The sequence below is a fragment of the Engystomops pustulosus genome, chromosome 4 (assembly GCF_040894005.1).
Source record: "Engystomops pustulosus chromosome 4, aEngPut4.maternal, whole genome shotgun sequence".
Taxonomy (NCBI): Eukaryota; Metazoa; Chordata; class Amphibia; order Anura; family Leptodactylidae; genus Engystomops; species Engystomops pustulosus.
In genome coordinates, this window is record NC_092414.1 from 188,576,033 (window position 1) to 188,593,477 (window position 17,445).

Here is a 17,445-nt window from a genome sequence, read left to right on the forward strand (position 1 = left end):
AACCTAACCCAGTGCCTGGCCAGGCTAGTACACGCCCCAGTAGCCTCTGCAGTTAATTTACATATTACTAAAATAAAGTTTGTAACAAATTAGGTTCCAGTATTATTACATCACATCTACTTCTCATAGTATATTCCTCATGGTGGGTTTCCTTTAAGCCTAGCAGACAGAGTAAAAATTGTAGGATATAGTATTTGTATTAAGTATGGTGTCATGAAAAAAAAGGAAAACCTCAAAATCTACAAGAAATACTTTTAACATAAAATTTTGAAAAATTTGGTAATTTTCTGGTGACATATAAGAATCAGATGTGGATCTTTATACAATGGTTTAAAATCCATGTGACTTCTTATCTCTTGTATTCTGCCATTATGACAGCAGAAAGTGAACAGAAAGAACAGTGACAGCAGAAAGATTATCAGCTGAGAGCAGAGACTGTATCTGCTGACACAACTATAAGAGACATTAGACTCTTCCCTTGAATATCTGCTCCCGCTCCAGAGACCCCCATTGATATTTCTACATTACAGGAAGTCACTGGGTTACATACAGGATAGGTTCTGTAGGTTTGTTCTCAAGTTGAATCCGTTTGTAAATCGGAACTATATATTTTAGAATTGTAACCCCAGCGACAATTTTTTTGGTCTCTGTGACATTTGGATTTTAAAAATGTTGGGTTGTCATAAGAATCAGGATTAACAATAAAGCTTCATGGTAGACACCTGCGATAACTGTTACAGCTGATTATTGTAGCTTAAAGCTAAAGTATAGGAAATTACCAAAATCCAGAGGTCTGTTTATAACTAGGGGTCGTCTGTAAGTCGGGTGTTCTTAAGTAGGGGACAGCCTGTATAGATCTCTTTTATTTCAATAGGCACCAGTTATACTGTGTAGGGTAACTTATTAGGGGTCTTGGTCCAGGTGCGGGGCAATCAATGAGAAGATAATGAGAACTAGACTGTCAAGCAGTGATGAGTGGACACAAGGTGATTTGTGGTCAGTACCCGAATCTGAAGACCCAAATCTGCAAGCACCCATTGCAGGTGCTAACCCTTTAAATGCCGCCAGACAATGGTGGGTGGTACCGATGTGCTGAAGTTCATGTTTGTGTCCGGGGACCCAAATATTGCAGTTGTGGAAAGTGGACAATCCCTTTAAACATATCCCCTAGAAGTACACCTCTGATAATGACTTCATTCTATCACAATGTCTAATTCTCTTGTCCTTGCAGATGCTACAATGTACGCACACTTTTTATTTAATGCCTTCGACCTGGATAGAAGTGGAGCCATACGATTTGAGGTAAGACACTTACATTAGAAAAATTAAAAAAAAAAAAAAAGAAAGAAAAGGGAATCATAGCGGGTATGGCGTTAATGTTCAAGATGGGAATACCCCTGTAACCGACTGACTCCAATGCCCTACCTAGTCATGTCCTAATGAGCTGGTCCAACATGGCTGCACTTGCTGGAGGCATTTACATGGTTGGCCAGTGAGACCTCTCCATCCAAGCATTCCAGACGCATGACATAATATTATGGTGCACGTCGGGAAGGTGTTAAATAAAAATGTAAAAATTCAAATCACTGGAGCACATTTATAAATAAACAAGCAGAATCATCTACAAGTCCTAAAATGTCCAAACTAAAAAAAATACATAATAATTATCCCATATGGTGAACATCGCAACAGAATCAATATTTTTCGTTACTTTTCCCCATAAAAATTTTAAAAATTGGTGATTAACAGATTGCACAGGTTCAAAAATGTTATCAATGATAAGCTCACATGGTCCTGCAAAAATGACACCTTACACAGCTCCGTATGTGGGATTAGAAATAAGTTATGAGTGGCCGAATATGATAAATATATTTTTTTTTGCACAGTTAGAAATTTTTTTCTTTATTGAGACAAAAATCAGACCCCAAGCTGGGTATAAAATGTAATAGCAGTACATCTTATATATCTCTTCTTATTTCACAGGATTTTGTGGTGGGACTGTCCATTCTACTGCGGGGGAGCGTCCATGAAAAATTAAAATGGGCTTTTAACCTGTACGATATTAATAAGGATGGATACATCACCAAGGAGGTAAGTCAGGGTCATCACGGGTCATTTGAATTAATAACCTTTAGAAACTGAGTACAATTATATGGGTTCTAGGATGGATAACATTTGTGAACCTCTTCCTTCTAGAATGATACTGTATATACTCAAGTATACTGCTGCTGGGCATTTCATTACTGGGAGAGATTTCCGTGAATTTTATTAGTGGGGGGAGGCTGCTGGATATTTCATTAGTGAGGGAAGGCTGCTGGGCATTTCATTAGTAGGGGGAGGCTGCTGGGTATTTCATTAGTAGGGGGAGGCTGCTAGGCATTTCATTAATGAGAAAGGCTGCTGAGCATTTCATTAGTGAGGGGAAGCTGCTGGGCATCTCATTAGTGAGAGGAAGCCCATTTCATTAATGAGAGAGGCTGCTGGGCATTTAATTAGTGGGAGAGGTTGCTGAATATTTCATTAGTGAGGGGAGGCTGCTGTGCATTTCATTAGTGGGAGAGGCTGCTGTACATTTCATTAGTGGGGGAGACTGCTGGGCATCTCATTAGTGAGAGGAAACTGCCGTACATTTCATTAACGACAGAGGCTGCTGGGCATATCATTAGTGGGTGAGGTTGCTGAATATTTCATTAGTGAGGGGAGGCTGCTGTGCATTTCATTAGTGGGAGAGGCTGCTGTACATTTCATTAGTGGGGGAGACTGCTGGGCATCTCATTAGTGAGAGGAAACTGCCGTACATTTCATTAATGACAGAGGCTGCTGGGCATATCATTAGTGGGTGAGGTTGCTGAATATTTCATTAGTGAGGGGAGGCTTCTGGAAATTTCATTAGTGAGGGGAGGCTGCTGCACATTTCATTAGTGGGGGAAGCTTTTACCACCCTAGGCTTATACTCAACTCAATAAGTTTTATACTCGAGTATATATAACTATATACTGAAGAGAAGTCATTTTAAACAGTCCTGGACCTGAAATCTGTAGATTTGTAGATTGTAGTTTTCATACTGGGGCCACTCAAGACCAGAGAAGAAAAGACAATTATCACAATGAATGTATAATAATTTGTACTTTATTAACATTGTATTTCATCTATGTTTAGGAGATGCTGGCAATAATGAAATCCATCTATGACATGATGGGACGTTACACATACCCCATGCTACGAGATGATGCCCCCATCGAGCATGTGGAGAGGTTCTTCCAGGTAACATTCAGGTTTTAGTTACATTAGAAAATGCTTTCCTTATGTGATATGTGAAAATGAACCTTCCTTATTCTTCCAGAAGATGGACCGAAATCATGATGGAGTAGTAACCATTGATGAATTTTTGGAAACTTGTCAAAAAGTAAGTGGATAATAATTTTCTGCAATTGGATGAGAATAACAAAAAAACTTCATTGTTAAGTTTCAACAAATTTTCTCTTTTTGAAAAATCCATGACAAATATTAAGTGTAAACGTAGCCTATCTTTATACACCCTTTCCAAAATCTTTTCCAAATGTATCCAAAATTTTTTCCCCCTATGGCCTTTAACAATTTTCAGTTTCTTAACGTTTTTTGGCTCAAAATCCTTAACTTTTGTTAGTCGTCTGTGTACAGAGATGTTGGAGCATATGTATAAAGATTTTATTATGTTTTAATATATTTTTTAAAAATTAAAACGTTTTGTATGGAAAATGTATTCTCATATTCTGATGCCAATACAGACCTGAGTAAGTAAGTGAGTGATTGTTTTGCAGGACGAGCTGATGTTTTTATTGTTACCATATTGGGGACTGTACAACCTTTTGATCACTTTGTATTAAAATTTTTATGTTGTGCGAAAAAAGTGGCGGTTCACCGGCAGGAATAAATATTCTAAAAAGTTTGATAGATCAGGATTTTTGTGATATGGGGATACCCAACATGTCTATGTGAATACATATTTATTAAGGGGTGATTTGAACTTTTAGTTCTTTTTTTTTTAATTTTAAATTTTTTTTATAGTGGTCATTTATACAATATACAGCAATGCTACAGTAAAGGGGCCATAATATCACTTATGAGGTCATAACTGACTTTCTGACTCTTGATTTGTAAAAATTGTCCTCCATTCCGGGGACAAACTGCTAAATGTTGAACCATCTCTGGTTATCCTATTTTGTTTGAAGCCTAAAACTGCGATATTACATATTTTCATATTTAACCCCTTAGCGCTCCGCGCCGTAGCTGTACTGCGCAGCTTCCCACTATTGGCGCTCAGCGCAGTACAGCTACTGCACGAGCGCATACTATTTTAGAATTGTCACCACGTCGCGAGACGTGGTGACATCGGGCTGAGATTTGGGTGACAGAGGCAGGAGGAGTTCCTGTCTCCGTCACCCGACCAATCAAATCGGTCCCGCCCGCCGATCGCCGTGATTGGCCAGTCAAACCTGACTGGCCAATTACAGCGATTTTAGGCTAAAAAACGTGCTTTTAGCACTTTCCTCTTCCTCCAGCGGCACCATTTTGGTTTGGTATTGCTAGAGAGAGGAGAGAGCGTTACTGTGTGCACCAAAATACACTTTTACACTATAAATAGTGTTCTGATCCTTATCTGATCCCTATTGTTCCCTACAAATTCCCATCCCTATCTGTTTTTTCCTGTGTCCTGTGTGTTCCCTGTGTGATCGCCTTGTGTGATCCCACGTGTCTTCCGTTTTTCCCTGTCTGTCCCTTCTGAACCCAAACGCACTTTTCAGTGCGCTGTGTTAGCGTTGTTCTGCACTGGACGCACTTTTCAGTGCGCCGTGTGAATAGCGCTGCACAGAATCTTTAGCAGTCTTAGCGGTAGTTAGTTTGTCTTAGGGCAAGCTAGGTGCATTTGTAGCGCCTTTTTGCGCGGTGCACATAGGTTTTTTTTCGGTGCCTGGTAATATTTTTTTCCAGAACGCCGTAGGTGTACCCGTACTTAGCTATTTTTTGTGTGTGCCATCTGTGCGGCTGGTCCGTGTGGCTTGGTGTGCATTATCTTTTTTTTTTGTGTGCTATCTGTGCGGCTTGTCCGTGTAGTTTAGTGCGCATTATTTTTTTTGTGTGCTATCTGTGCGGCTTGTCCGTGTAGTTTAGTGTGCATTATTTTTTGTGTGTGCCATCTGTGCGGCTTGTCTGTGTAGTTTGGTGTGCATTACCTTTTTTTTTGTGTGCTATCTGTGCGGCTTGTCCGTGTAGTTTAGTGCGCATTATTTTTTTTGTGTGCTATCTGTGCGGCTTGTCCGTGTAGTTTAGTGCGCATTATTTTTTGTGTGCCATCTGTGCGGCTGGTCCGTGTGGCTTGGTGCGCATTATCTTTTTTTTTTGTGTGCTATCTGTGCGGCTTGTCCGTGTAGTTTAGTGCACATTATTTTTTGTGTGTGCCATCTGTGCGGCTTGTCCGTGTAGTTTGGTGCGCATTATCTTTTTTTTTTTGTGTGCTATCTGTGCGGCTTGTCCGTGTAGTTTAGTGCACATTATTTTTTGTGTGTGCCATCTGTGCGGCTTGTCCGTGTAGTTTGGTGTGCATTATATTTTTTTTTTGTGTGCCTGCTAGACGGTTTATCCGTGTAGTTTGGTGCACATTATCTAATTTTTCCAGTTCTCTATTTTTTTTGTGTGCAATGTCTCAGAAGACGTACACCGTGTTGGAGGCATATAACATGCTTGCCTCTGACACCGAGTCAGCTAGTGGGGATGATGGTCCCTTTTACCTATCATCATCCTCCTGCTCATCTTCCAGTGACCTGGAAGGACCCCCAAGAAGGCGCCGTAGGGTTCCAGGGACTTCTGCAATTGAAGTGCCTGGGACTTCTGCAGGAGAAGTGCCTGGGACTTCTGCAGGAGAAGTGCCTGGGACTTCTGCAGGAGAAGTGCCTGGGACTTCTGCAGGAGAAGTTTCTGGGACTTCTGCAGGAGAAGCGTCTGGGGCTTCCACTGACCCCACATGGGTAGCCCCAGATAATTATACCCCTCAGGTCCCTGACTTTTTGGGCCATCCTGGCATTAACTTTGACACGACAGGGCTCAGAGCTGTAGACTTTTTTAAGTTTTTTTTTGATGAGGAGCTGCTAAATATTATTATATTTCAGACAAATCTCTACGCTGCACAACATATTGCCCAAAACCCCACGTCCTTTTATGCACAACCCTACAGGTGGACCCCTGTCACTGCAGCAGAGATGCACAAGTATTGGGGCATAATACTCCTTATGGGGATAGTAAAGAAGCCTTCAATCAGGGACTACTGGAGCACAGATATACTGTACCACACCCCCATGTTCCGCATGGCAATGAGCAGGATGCGCTTTGAAGCCATCCATAAGTTTTTGCACTACACTGACAACACACAGTGCCCACCCAGAGGTGACCCCAGTTATGATCGGTTATTTAAGGTCAGGCCCATATTAGATCATTTTAGTGCCAAGTTTGCCCAGGCATATACTCCCGCCAAACATGTGAGCATAGACGAGTCCCTGGTACAATTCAAAGGGAGACTTCAATTCCGCCAGTACCTGCCCAATTAGAGGGCAAGATATGGTGTGAAAATGTATAAGCTGTGCGAAAGTTCATCAGGGTACACATACAAGTTCAGGGTATATGAAGGGAAGGACTCCACTATAGTGCCCCCAGAATGCCCCCCCTTCCTGGGTGTTACAGGGAAGATAGTGTGGGATTTAGTGCACCCACTGCTGGACCAGGGCTACCACCTCTACCTGGACAATTTCTACACCAGCACCACCCTGTTCAAGTGCCTCACTTCCAGAAATACTGCGGCATGCGGCACTGTACGCAGAAATCAGAGAGGTCTCCCTAAGTCGCTGCTTGGGCAAAAACTTAAAAGGCACGAAAGCAGGGCACTATGCAGCGACTCTGTATTGTGTGTTAAGTACAAGGACAAGAGAGAGGTCCTTGTATTAACCACAATACATGAGCACACCACCACCCCTGTCCCAGTACGAGGTGCCAGTACAGAAACCCCCAAGCCAGACTGTATTTTAGATTACAATAAATACATGGGAGGGGTGGACTTGTCTGTCCAGGTGCTTCAGCCGTACAATGCCATGCGGAAGTCGAGGGTGTGGTACAAGAAGCTGGCCGTGCACATCATGCAGATGGCATTGTATAATGCTTATGTGCTGCATCGATATGCCGGCCAGAGGGGAACTTTCCTGGAATTTCAAGAGATGGTAATAAAGTACTTTCTTTTTGGAGACCAGGAAGGGGGGAGTGCTAGCACATCTGGAAGTGAGGCCACATCACGTATTGTACCAGGGCAGCACTTTCCAGGAGTAGTTCCCCAAACAGCCAGCAAGGGAAGGTCACAAAAGAGGTGCAGGGTGTGCTCCAAAAATGGCATTCGGAAGGACACCATTCATCACTGTGAGACATGCCCAGAAAAACCAGGGTTATGTATGAAAGATTGCTTCCGAATTTATCATACATCCCTGGATTTTTAGAGTACCCTGTTGTTACCCTGACGCACAGCTTATACATCATGCCGCACCTTCCCTTCTAAGCCCTGCCATGTGCCCAGCCTGTAGATTACTGTCCCGTATGCTTTACCCGGGAAAACATGCATCATGATTTTTAGGGTGTTTGTCTCCCATGGCAGCAGCTGGGCACAAAATGACATAATAGATATTTTTTACTATGCACTATACATTTTGCACTTTTTCAGGGGTCCACCTGTGGGGTTAAAATGCTAACTATACCCCTAGATTAATTCATGGAGGGGTGTAGTTTCCAAAATAGGGTCAGTTCTTAGGGGTTTCTACTGTACTGGCCCCTATTGGCATCTACAAATCTTTCATGATGCCAAAAAGAAAAAAAAAAAGTACAATGTCTGTGCTCCAACAAGTTATTCCCTTTTGAGCCCTGCCGTGTCACCATCCTACAGATTATTGCCTCCTATGGGGTATTGCCCTAACCGGGGTAACCCGCAGAATGATTTTTGATGTGTTTTTCCCCAGTGGCATGAGTTGGGCAAAATACTTTTGTCACTTCAATGGCATATTTGATAAATTGCAATACAACTGTTTCTCTGCACTACTCACTTTGTATTACATTTGAGCCAGCACCTTAGGGGTTAAAATACTCATACAAGCCTACATACATTCTTTGAGGGGTGCCCTTTCCAAAATGGGTTCACTACTTGGGCTTTCTATTGTACTGGTACCTCGGGGGTACCCCCCATTACCAATCTAATGAAAACGAAGCTTGAAAACCTAAATTGTGCTTCTTTCTTCCTGACCCCTGCCGTGTGCCCAGCCTGTAAATTATTGGCACATGTGTGGTATTGCCGTACTCAGGACAACCCCCAGAATGATTTTTGGGGTGTTTGTCTAAAGTGGCATGGGTTGGGCACAGTATATGAGGCACAAAAATGACTTTTTTGAGATAAAAACACAATTTTTACTCTGCACCATTTACTTTGCATTCAATTTTGACCAGCGTGTTGGGGGTTAAAATGATCATACAAGCCTACATACATTCTTTGAGGGGTGCCCTTTCCAAAATGGGTTCACTACTTGGGAGTTTCTATTGTACTGGTACCTCGGGGGTACCCCCCATTACCAATCTAGTGAAAACGAAGCTTGAAAACCTAAATTGTGCTTCTTTCTTCCTGACCCCTGCCGTGTGCCCAGCCTGTAAATTATTGGCACATGTGTGGTATTGCCGTACTCAGGACAACCCCCAGAATGATTTTTGGGGTGTTTGTCTAAAGTGGCATGGGTTGGGCACAGTATATGAGGCACAAAAATGACTTTTTTGAGATAAAAACACAATTTTTACTCTGCACCATTTACTTTGCATTCAATTTTGACCAGCGTGTTGGGGGTTAAAATGATCATACAAGCCTACATACATTCTTTGAGGGGTGCCCTTTCCAAAATGGGTTCACTGCTTGGGAGTTTCTATTGTACTGGTACCTCGGGGGTACCCCCCATTACCAATCTAGTGAAAACGAAGCTTGAAAACCTAAATTGTGCTTCTTTCTTCCTGACCCCTGCCGTGTGCCCAGCCTGTAAATTATTGGCACATGTGTGGTATTGCCGTACTCAGGACAACCCCCAGAATGATTTTTGGGGTGTTTGTCTAAAGTGGCATGGGTTGGGCACAGTATATGAGGCACAAAAATGACTTTTTTGAGATAAAAACACAATTTTTACTCTGCACCATTTACTTTGCATTCAATTTTGACCAGCGTGTTGGGGGTTAAAATGATCATACAAGCCTACATACATTCTTTGAGGGGTGCCCTTTCCAAAATGGGTTCACTACTTGGGAGTTTCTATTGTACTGGTACCTCGGGGGTACCCCCCATTACCAATCTAGTGAAAACGAAGCTTGAAAACCTAAATTGTGCTTCTTTCTTCCTGACCCCTGCCGTGTGCCCAGCCTGTAAATTATTGGCACATGTGTGGTATTGCCGTACTCAGGACAACCCGCAGAATGATTTTTGGGGTGTTTGTCTGAAGTGGCATGGGTTGGGCACAGTATATGAGGCACTAAAATGACATTTTTGAGATAAAAACGCAATTTTTACTCTGCACCATTTACTTTGCATAAAATTTTGACCAGCGTGTCGGGGGTTAAAATGCTCACCACAACCACCGATAAATTCTTTGAGGGGTCTAGTTTCCGTAATGGTATCATTTATTGGGGGTTTCTATTGCACTGGCACCTCACGGGCCCTGCCAACATGACATGGCACTCCAAATCCAAACTTGTGAAAACGGAGATGGAATATCAAAATTTCACTCCTTCTGTTCTCATCCCTTCTGTGTGCCCAGCCTGTAAATTATTGGCACATGTGTGGTATTGCCGTACTCGGGACAACCCGCAGAATGATTTTTGGGGTGTTTGTCTGAAGTGGCATGGGTTGGGCACAGTATATGAGGCACTAAAATGACATTTTTGAGATAAAAACGCAATTTTTACTCTGCACCATTTACTTTGCATTCAATTTTGACCAGCGTGTCGGGGGTTAAAATGCTCACCACAACCACCGATAAATTCTTTGAGGGGTCTAGTTTCCGTAATGGTATCATTTATTGGGGGTTTCTATTGCACTGGCACCTCACGGGCCCTGCCATCATGACATGGCACTCCAAATCCAAACATGTGAAAACGGAGCTGGAAAATCAAAATTTCACTCCTTCTGTTCTCATCCCTTCTGTGTGCCCAGTCTGTAAATTATTGGCACATGTGTGGTATTGCCGTACTCGGGACAACCCGCAGAATGATTTTTGGGGTGTTTGTCTGAAGTGGCATGGGTTGGGCACAGTATATGAGGCACTAAAATGACATTTTTGAGATAAAAACGCAATTTTTACTCTGCACCATTTACTTTGCATAAAATTTTGACCAGCGTGTCGGGGGTTAAAATGCTCACCACAACCACCGATAAATTCTTTGAGGGGTCTAGTTTCCGAAATGGTGACATTTTGGGGGGTTTTCTATTGTACTTTTACTTCAGGGGCTCTTCAATTACACTGTGGCACCACAAAATATTTGCAGCCAAATTGGCTTTCCAAATTCCCAGTATCGCTAACTCTGTTCTGGACATCACTGTGCGGGGAAACAGCAGCTGACATCCACATGTCTGGTATCGCCGTACTCGGAAGAAGCAGGGCAAGAAATTAGGAATATATATTTACCTCAAATTCCTTCTGAATGTATCCATTTTAGGGCTAAATTGGAAAGATTGAAATCCAAAATTGAAATTTCAAAATTTCCACTCCATTTTCATATGCTTCCGGAAAAATAATTAAAGGGTTAACAGACTTCTTAAATGCTGATTTGAATAGGTTGAGATGTTAGGTTCATAAAATGGTGTTACTTGTGGGGGTATATAGTACATAAGCCTTTATAGAGCACTTCCAAACTGAATTGATCACCAAAAAGTTCGCATTTTTCAAATTTCAAGAAAATCTGAGAAGTTGCTACTAAAACTTCAAACCTTCTCACATCCATAAAAAAAATGGAAACTTAAAACAAATAATGGATATAAAAAGAAGACCAATGGCAAAAGGTTTAACAAGTATAACATTTGAAACTTTGAAAATAGTCATTTTTTTCAAATTTTTCCTAAATTTTTGAATTTTTACCCCCCAAAAAAGGAACGGATCACCGAAATGACACTACTAACATAAACTACAATGTCTCACGAGAAAACAATCTCAAAATCACAGAGATATCTTAAAGTGTTGAAAAGTTATTACCACAGGAAGAGACACTGGTCAAATTTCAAAAAAAAGTTGCGAGCCTTAACCTGCAAACAGGCTGCGTCCTTAAGGGGTTAAAATTGCATAGGGATCACGGTTAATATCTTTTTTTTTTTTTAACAATTTAGGAGTTTTCTAGACTGTAACTTAAAAAAAAAGTTTGAAAATCATGAGAAAAATGAGAGGGGGCCCAGAAAATGGGTGGCCAACAAGATTGCAGAGGGCCACAATGAGAAAAAGAGGGGGATATAAGAGATACAAGGGAATAACATTAACAGGAGAGTGGAGTAATAAATGAGAGGGGTTATAGGGGGTACAGAAGATCAGTGGGGCCCCACAATCAGAGCGGGAGATACCTGGGGGCCTATAGTAAGAGTAACATATACAAAGGGGCTACAAAATCAGAGGGATAAATAGCCTGCAGCCCCTTCCCCCCAGTATATAGACTGAAGCCCCTGCCCTCAGTATATATACTGCAGCCCCTTTCCCTCAGTATATAGACTGCAGCCCCTTCCCCCAGTATATAGCCTGCAGCCCCTGCCCCCAGTATATAGCCTGCAGCCAATGCCCCCCAGTATATAGCCTGCAGCCAATGCCCCCCAGTATATAGCCGGCAGCCAATGGCCCCCGGTATATAGCCTGAAGCCAATACCCCCCAGTATATAACCTGCAGCCAATGTCCCCCAGTATTTAGCCAGCAGTCCCTGCCCCCAGTATTTAGTCTGCAGCCATTATCCCCCAGTATATAGCCTGCAGCCAATACCCCCCAGTATATAACCTGCAGCCAATGTCCCCCAGTATTTAGCCAGCAGTCCCTGCCCCCAGTATTTAGCCCGCAGCCATTATCCCCCAGTATACAGCCTGCAGCCATTATCCCCCAGTATATAACCTGCAGCCAATGCCCCCCCCCGTATTTAGCCAGCAGTCCCTGCCCCCAGTATTTAGTCTGCAGCCATTATCCCCCCAGTATATAGCCTGTAGCCCCTCTCCTATTAATGCCCAGTCTATAAGAAACAAAAATAAAATGTGTACTCACCATCCGATGCCCCCTGGCAGGTCCTCTTCTTTCCTTTGATGCTTCGGCTCTGGGTCCCCGTGCAGTGCCATCGCTTGTGTCATGACATCATAGTGTGTGCCGATAGGGATGCCCACACTATAATGTCAGAAAGCAGCAGACGTCATGACGAGAATGAGGGACCGCGGGGAGACACGGAGCATCGATTGAAAAAAGAGGACCTGCCAGGGGGTGTCCAAAGGTGAGTATCACATTTACTGCTAATAGTGTTTACTTTTTTGATTGATTGTTCTGTTTCTTATCACTTGTCTCATCAACCATATCGTTACTGCGTTTATTTGTGTATAAATTCATGTCCTATTCTGATGTCTTATACCCAATGCCTGATGAAGAGACCTGAGTAGTCTCAAAGTATTGCAGTTGTCATCATCTTTTTTTAGTTAGCAGAGAAAAATGTAACTATTTCCTTCCTTCTTCAGGATGAAAACATTATGAGATCCATGCAGCTCTTTGAAAATGTCATCTAGAAGAAGATATTGCATTCCACCCATGCCAGCACCGGAACGGACCCATCCGACAGAGTATGCCCAAGACTGGATCACGTCCACCACCCTTCTTCCTTGTGTCCATGGATGGTGTAATGTCTCTCCCAGGGAACAGACAATCCTACTTACTGCCTGCCTGTTTGCACTGATCCCTTCCTACTCCACACCGTAACAAACTTCACCTTTCTAAGGACTGTTTTATATTATTACAGAAAAAAAAGCACATTTATCTCCGCAAGAGCCAGGATTCTTTAATCAGGGATTTTTACAGAAAGCCTCTTGCCTGTGTCTGACGTGAGAACATATGAACCATTCCCCCACCACACACCCCCCTCACAAAGAAGAGATTTATTTCATGGTTTATATGCAGATATCTGCGTTATGTGCTTCCTAAAAAACCTGCCAAATACCCCATGACTTCAGCAGAAAGAAACATGATGGCCTCTGCCGGCTGGTGGCACCGCAACTTACCGGCACTAGAAGAGCTTAGATCAGGTACAGATATTGTTGGTCTTATGCTCATTTTTAATTGTTTTCTTCCTTTTAGTGAAACAATCTATAGGTACCCGAGTGCATGTTCTATACAAGATCCTAGTGAAGCCGTTGTAGGACCCAAACTACTATGGGGAACCCACCAGGGCCTAATAAACCACCTACAGGTCCTTATGGACTACAATCTCATATACTTGGCCTGCAGCTCTCCGGGTCACGTAGAACATCCCAACACTGTGCAGGCGCTGGGACACCGGAGATGGGTCCAATGGGCCTCGTGGGACTTATCTCTAGATAAGTAGAAGTATTTATGTTTGAAATAAGGGCCTTACTAAATTAGACTGGGAACAGTAATATGTATATACAAAACAAAAAGGTCAGGTGTAACAAAAAGGTCAGGTGTAACAAAAAGGTCAGGACTATGGAATATCTTGTGCAATACACAAAAATGATATTGATTCGACCTCTGTCTTTTTCAATTTTGGTGACAGATGGAGCTGTAAATCAAATTGTGTTCAAAAACATTAAAAAAGGGGATATTTTCATAAAGAGACATCAGATTCTAAATCTGAAAATAGAGTTATGTAATATTTTTCTAAAAGTTATCCAAAATGACCAAATTCAAGAACTAAATGTAGAGCATTCAATATAAAAAAACTTTGTAGAGAACTACAAAAATCCCCATCTTCAGAGGGGAGGAGACTTAAGTTAATGATCTCACATTACACCAACCCCGAAGGGGAACAGGAAACTACTATGTACACATCCTTGTTCCTGGGTTACGCTGAATGTAGTTTCCCCCACCTCATCCCAGGGGGTAAAAATACAAGATCAACTTCAGAATCATCGGGTAGATTTTTTAGAAATATTGGTCACATATTTGTTTGTTATTTGATCCGTTGTGTATTTCTCCAGATTGGAACAAGTTTTTATCCACTTTGATTTTCGGCAGTCAATGAAAATGACTTAACTTTCAGATTGAATCAAAGTAATTTTTCCTGGGGAATCTGAAATTAAAAAGGGTGGTCCCATTTAATATTTTAAAATTGCTCCTACTCCCAGTGGGGGGTATCATTGGATAGATTTTTGAAAAATGTTTGACACATATCTTTAGAGTTTTCATCCGGTATGTAATTCGCTAGATATTCCACCGTCCTTACCTTTTTGTTTCAACCTGTATATATATACACAATAAAGGTCATCTGTCAAAAGTTTTGACCTAAAAAAACTTCAGTACAAGAAATGGAAAATTGACCTTTGTGAAATTTGTGGTACATCACTTTCACTACTGCCCCTTGTCCCTTAAAAGGATTCTCCCAAGTTGCATGTTACCCCTTATCTGACCGGTGGGGGTCGGACCATAGGGACACTAATTGAGAACATAAACGGGGGTTCTGTTCCGTCTAAAAATTGGAGTGTCAGGTCGTGAATGTGATGTGTTAATCCATTATTTGTCTATGGAGAGGGGATGATATGCAAACTTAGGAAAAGCCCTTTAATTCCCTTGGATCTCTGTAGTAAGCAGACTCCTGATTGGATGCTGCGGCCATCCCTCAGCAGTGGGTTTGGGGTGGATTAAAGAAATCCCCTTGGTAGAGTGGCTAGGTGCCCCCTTACTACCATCCTCGAGCAGCTCTTGTATAGGACATGCACCCATGTATATTCTTTTCGAGCTGGAGATCAGTAATGTCCAATAATTTCAATCAGTTTACTCTTCTTGAGTTGTACAAGTTTTATTTGTACTTCTTGTTGTATACATAAGACCTGAAATGTACCATTAACGAGTAATGGGTTGACGGTCATCGTTCTCCTCCTCTCAAGCAAAAGCACAATTGTTGTTAAAGGCATGGGCCATCCGGAGAGAGCGGAAGGTGCAAAGGAGTCTGCCTGTCATTCCCGATACTACTGGTCTTCGCATCAGATCTTATGATCTCTTATGATCTCTCTTCTGGTCCTTGTCCAAAACCCTCCCTCTTGCTCTACAGACAACATTACTTCTAATAATAACCATGGCCATTGAATCTCACTTTGCAGAAAATATATACGACGTTATAGACAATTGACATGTAAGTAGCCTAGGGAAGACCTAGTACCATGTACCTAAGGCCTAAAATATCCACAAGCTATTCTGTCCCCATCCAAATAATCCAGTCCATTTGATGACTTCCCTCCATGATTCAACATTGCCTGTTAATCCAGAAGAAGATATACAGTACATGTGATTTGAGGTTACGGTTGGCAGAAGCTTCTAATCCACTAGGAGGAACCCATCACTATTGGGCTCCATGGATTGATGGAATTTGACTTCTCCTTTTTGCATCAATTTCACGATGGGTCATGATATTAGTATAGCCATGTGGTATCACTACTTTATGTAGTGTGCATCTATCCTCTATGATTATGACATCCCTGATAAGACATGGACCATATCATTTTCACACATTATCCCTCCGGACAGGCTCCAGGAACCTTCCCCTCCCTCCAGGATTACAGAACATTTGCACTAGACCAGAGAGGCATGTATAAGAATGAATGCATGTTATAAGGGGAGTCTTCTCTCTTATATGCACTCACCTCACTACTACATGATGTGTCTGTGTATGACAGCACCTGACGGCTCATCACTGTATATTTTAATAAAATAAATTGGAAAAATTATATTTGGTTGACTACATTATTTACATATATGTAGAGTATGGTGCAACCTATCAGCACCGGTCATCAATGGAAGAACAAGGCAATGGACAATGACAGAAGGTGAATAAAGGGTGCCCCTCTGGGCGGTACAGGGAAGTCGGGGGCTCCAGACCTCTGACCATGAATATATTAGCCATGGCCAATTAGAGATAACCGTATCCTAAAAGAGAGAAAATCGTCCATACATATAGGAGCAAAGTGCAAAGAAACCACCGACCAACCACATTATGTGTATGGAGTGGGTAACAATTTTCCCCAGACAGATGAAGCTATGGGAAAGTTAAGTGTAGGCATGTTTCTGATCATTTTCCTTACAGGATATAAGGCATCACAAGAAAAGTGTGGTGGTGGCTCCCCCCACATGCAGGCTTCACCAAGCTGAGCATTTAGGTAAAACCCAAATAAAGCCGGGTAGAGTTGCCCCTGGTGCCTCTTCACCAACACTACCAACTGGGCTGGCCACCAAGATTTCCATCCCAGCCAGGTGTGACTACCAACAATTGTTTAGGATCTAGCGACCCGTTAACCTAAAGAGACATCAGAGTAGGACACTTTCCATTTTTAAAGTTATATATTATACAATTTGTTACAAGATATATCCAAATTTCATGTAATTTTATTTTGTACTTAAGGAAGACCTGTCAGGTCGATTTGGGGCCCTAAACCAACTACCGTTCTTTATGGACCTGTGGTTTAGGGTCTTTACATATCGAAAAAAAAAAAAAACTTCGATACTCACCTTAATGAGGCACATCAGACATCAGAATGTCCTGTTCTGGCACCTTCTCTCGCGATGGGGGATGAGACAGTGAGGACAGGGTGCACTACACCGGCTTCACATGTCGCAATGTGCAGCCGCCGTGGAAGGCATTTAGAAATAGTAGATAGACTGTAAGGACCTGTGAGTGTTTTAGTGTCCCAAATTCGCCATGACAGGCTCCCTTTAACCCTCTTAATACTGGTGGTTGATAATCTGAGATACAAATAAGAGAGGACTCCACTATCATCATATTGGTGGAAAAATGTGCTGTGTCTGCAACTCAGAAAATCCTTCCTGTATTGTACTCACATCAGCATCAATACAGAAAAATACTTCATGCCAACACTGAAGGTGAAGGAACTAAAAATAGCCGGGGAGTTATTGTAAGGCAATGTCACTCAGGAGGGAGCAGACGTCTAGGAGGAAGAATCACTTCCAAAGGACTTCAATGTGTCATCGAATTGTTAGAATCTGATTCTCCAGGTTATTAACTGTGCTGGATCACTGGATTGTCATAGAACAGAACAATAGATAACATCATAGATGGCTGGTCACTCTGTAGCGAGGTTCCTTCACCTACTATATGCCCATACAAATACCAGAGGCTTTCATGTGCCAGAAACCCATTTATGGAACGTGGGCAAAATGCAC

The 17,445-nt window shown here is 42.2% G+C and overlaps 1 protein-coding gene across 1 annotated transcript in view; it reads left to right on the forward strand.

Moving 5' to 3' along the window:
- Positions 1–15,984, forward strand: part of KCNIP3 (potassium voltage-gated channel interacting protein 3) — an 89,171-nt gene extending 73,187 nt beyond the window's left edge. The window contains exons 5-9 of the mRNA XM_072148911.1: positions 1,232–1,302; positions 1,984–2,091; positions 3,160–3,264; positions 3,344–3,406; positions 12,780–15,984. Of these exons, the coding sequence (XP_072005012.1) occupies positions 1,232–1,302; positions 1,984–2,091; positions 3,160–3,264; positions 3,344–3,406; positions 12,780–12,827 (395 nt within the window). The 3' untranslated portion in view covers positions 12,828–15,984. The remainder of the gene's footprint in view (positions 1–1,231; positions 1,303–1,983; positions 2,092–3,159; positions 3,265–3,343; positions 3,407–12,779) is intronic.
- Positions 15,985–17,445: the final 1,461 nt, after the last annotated feature.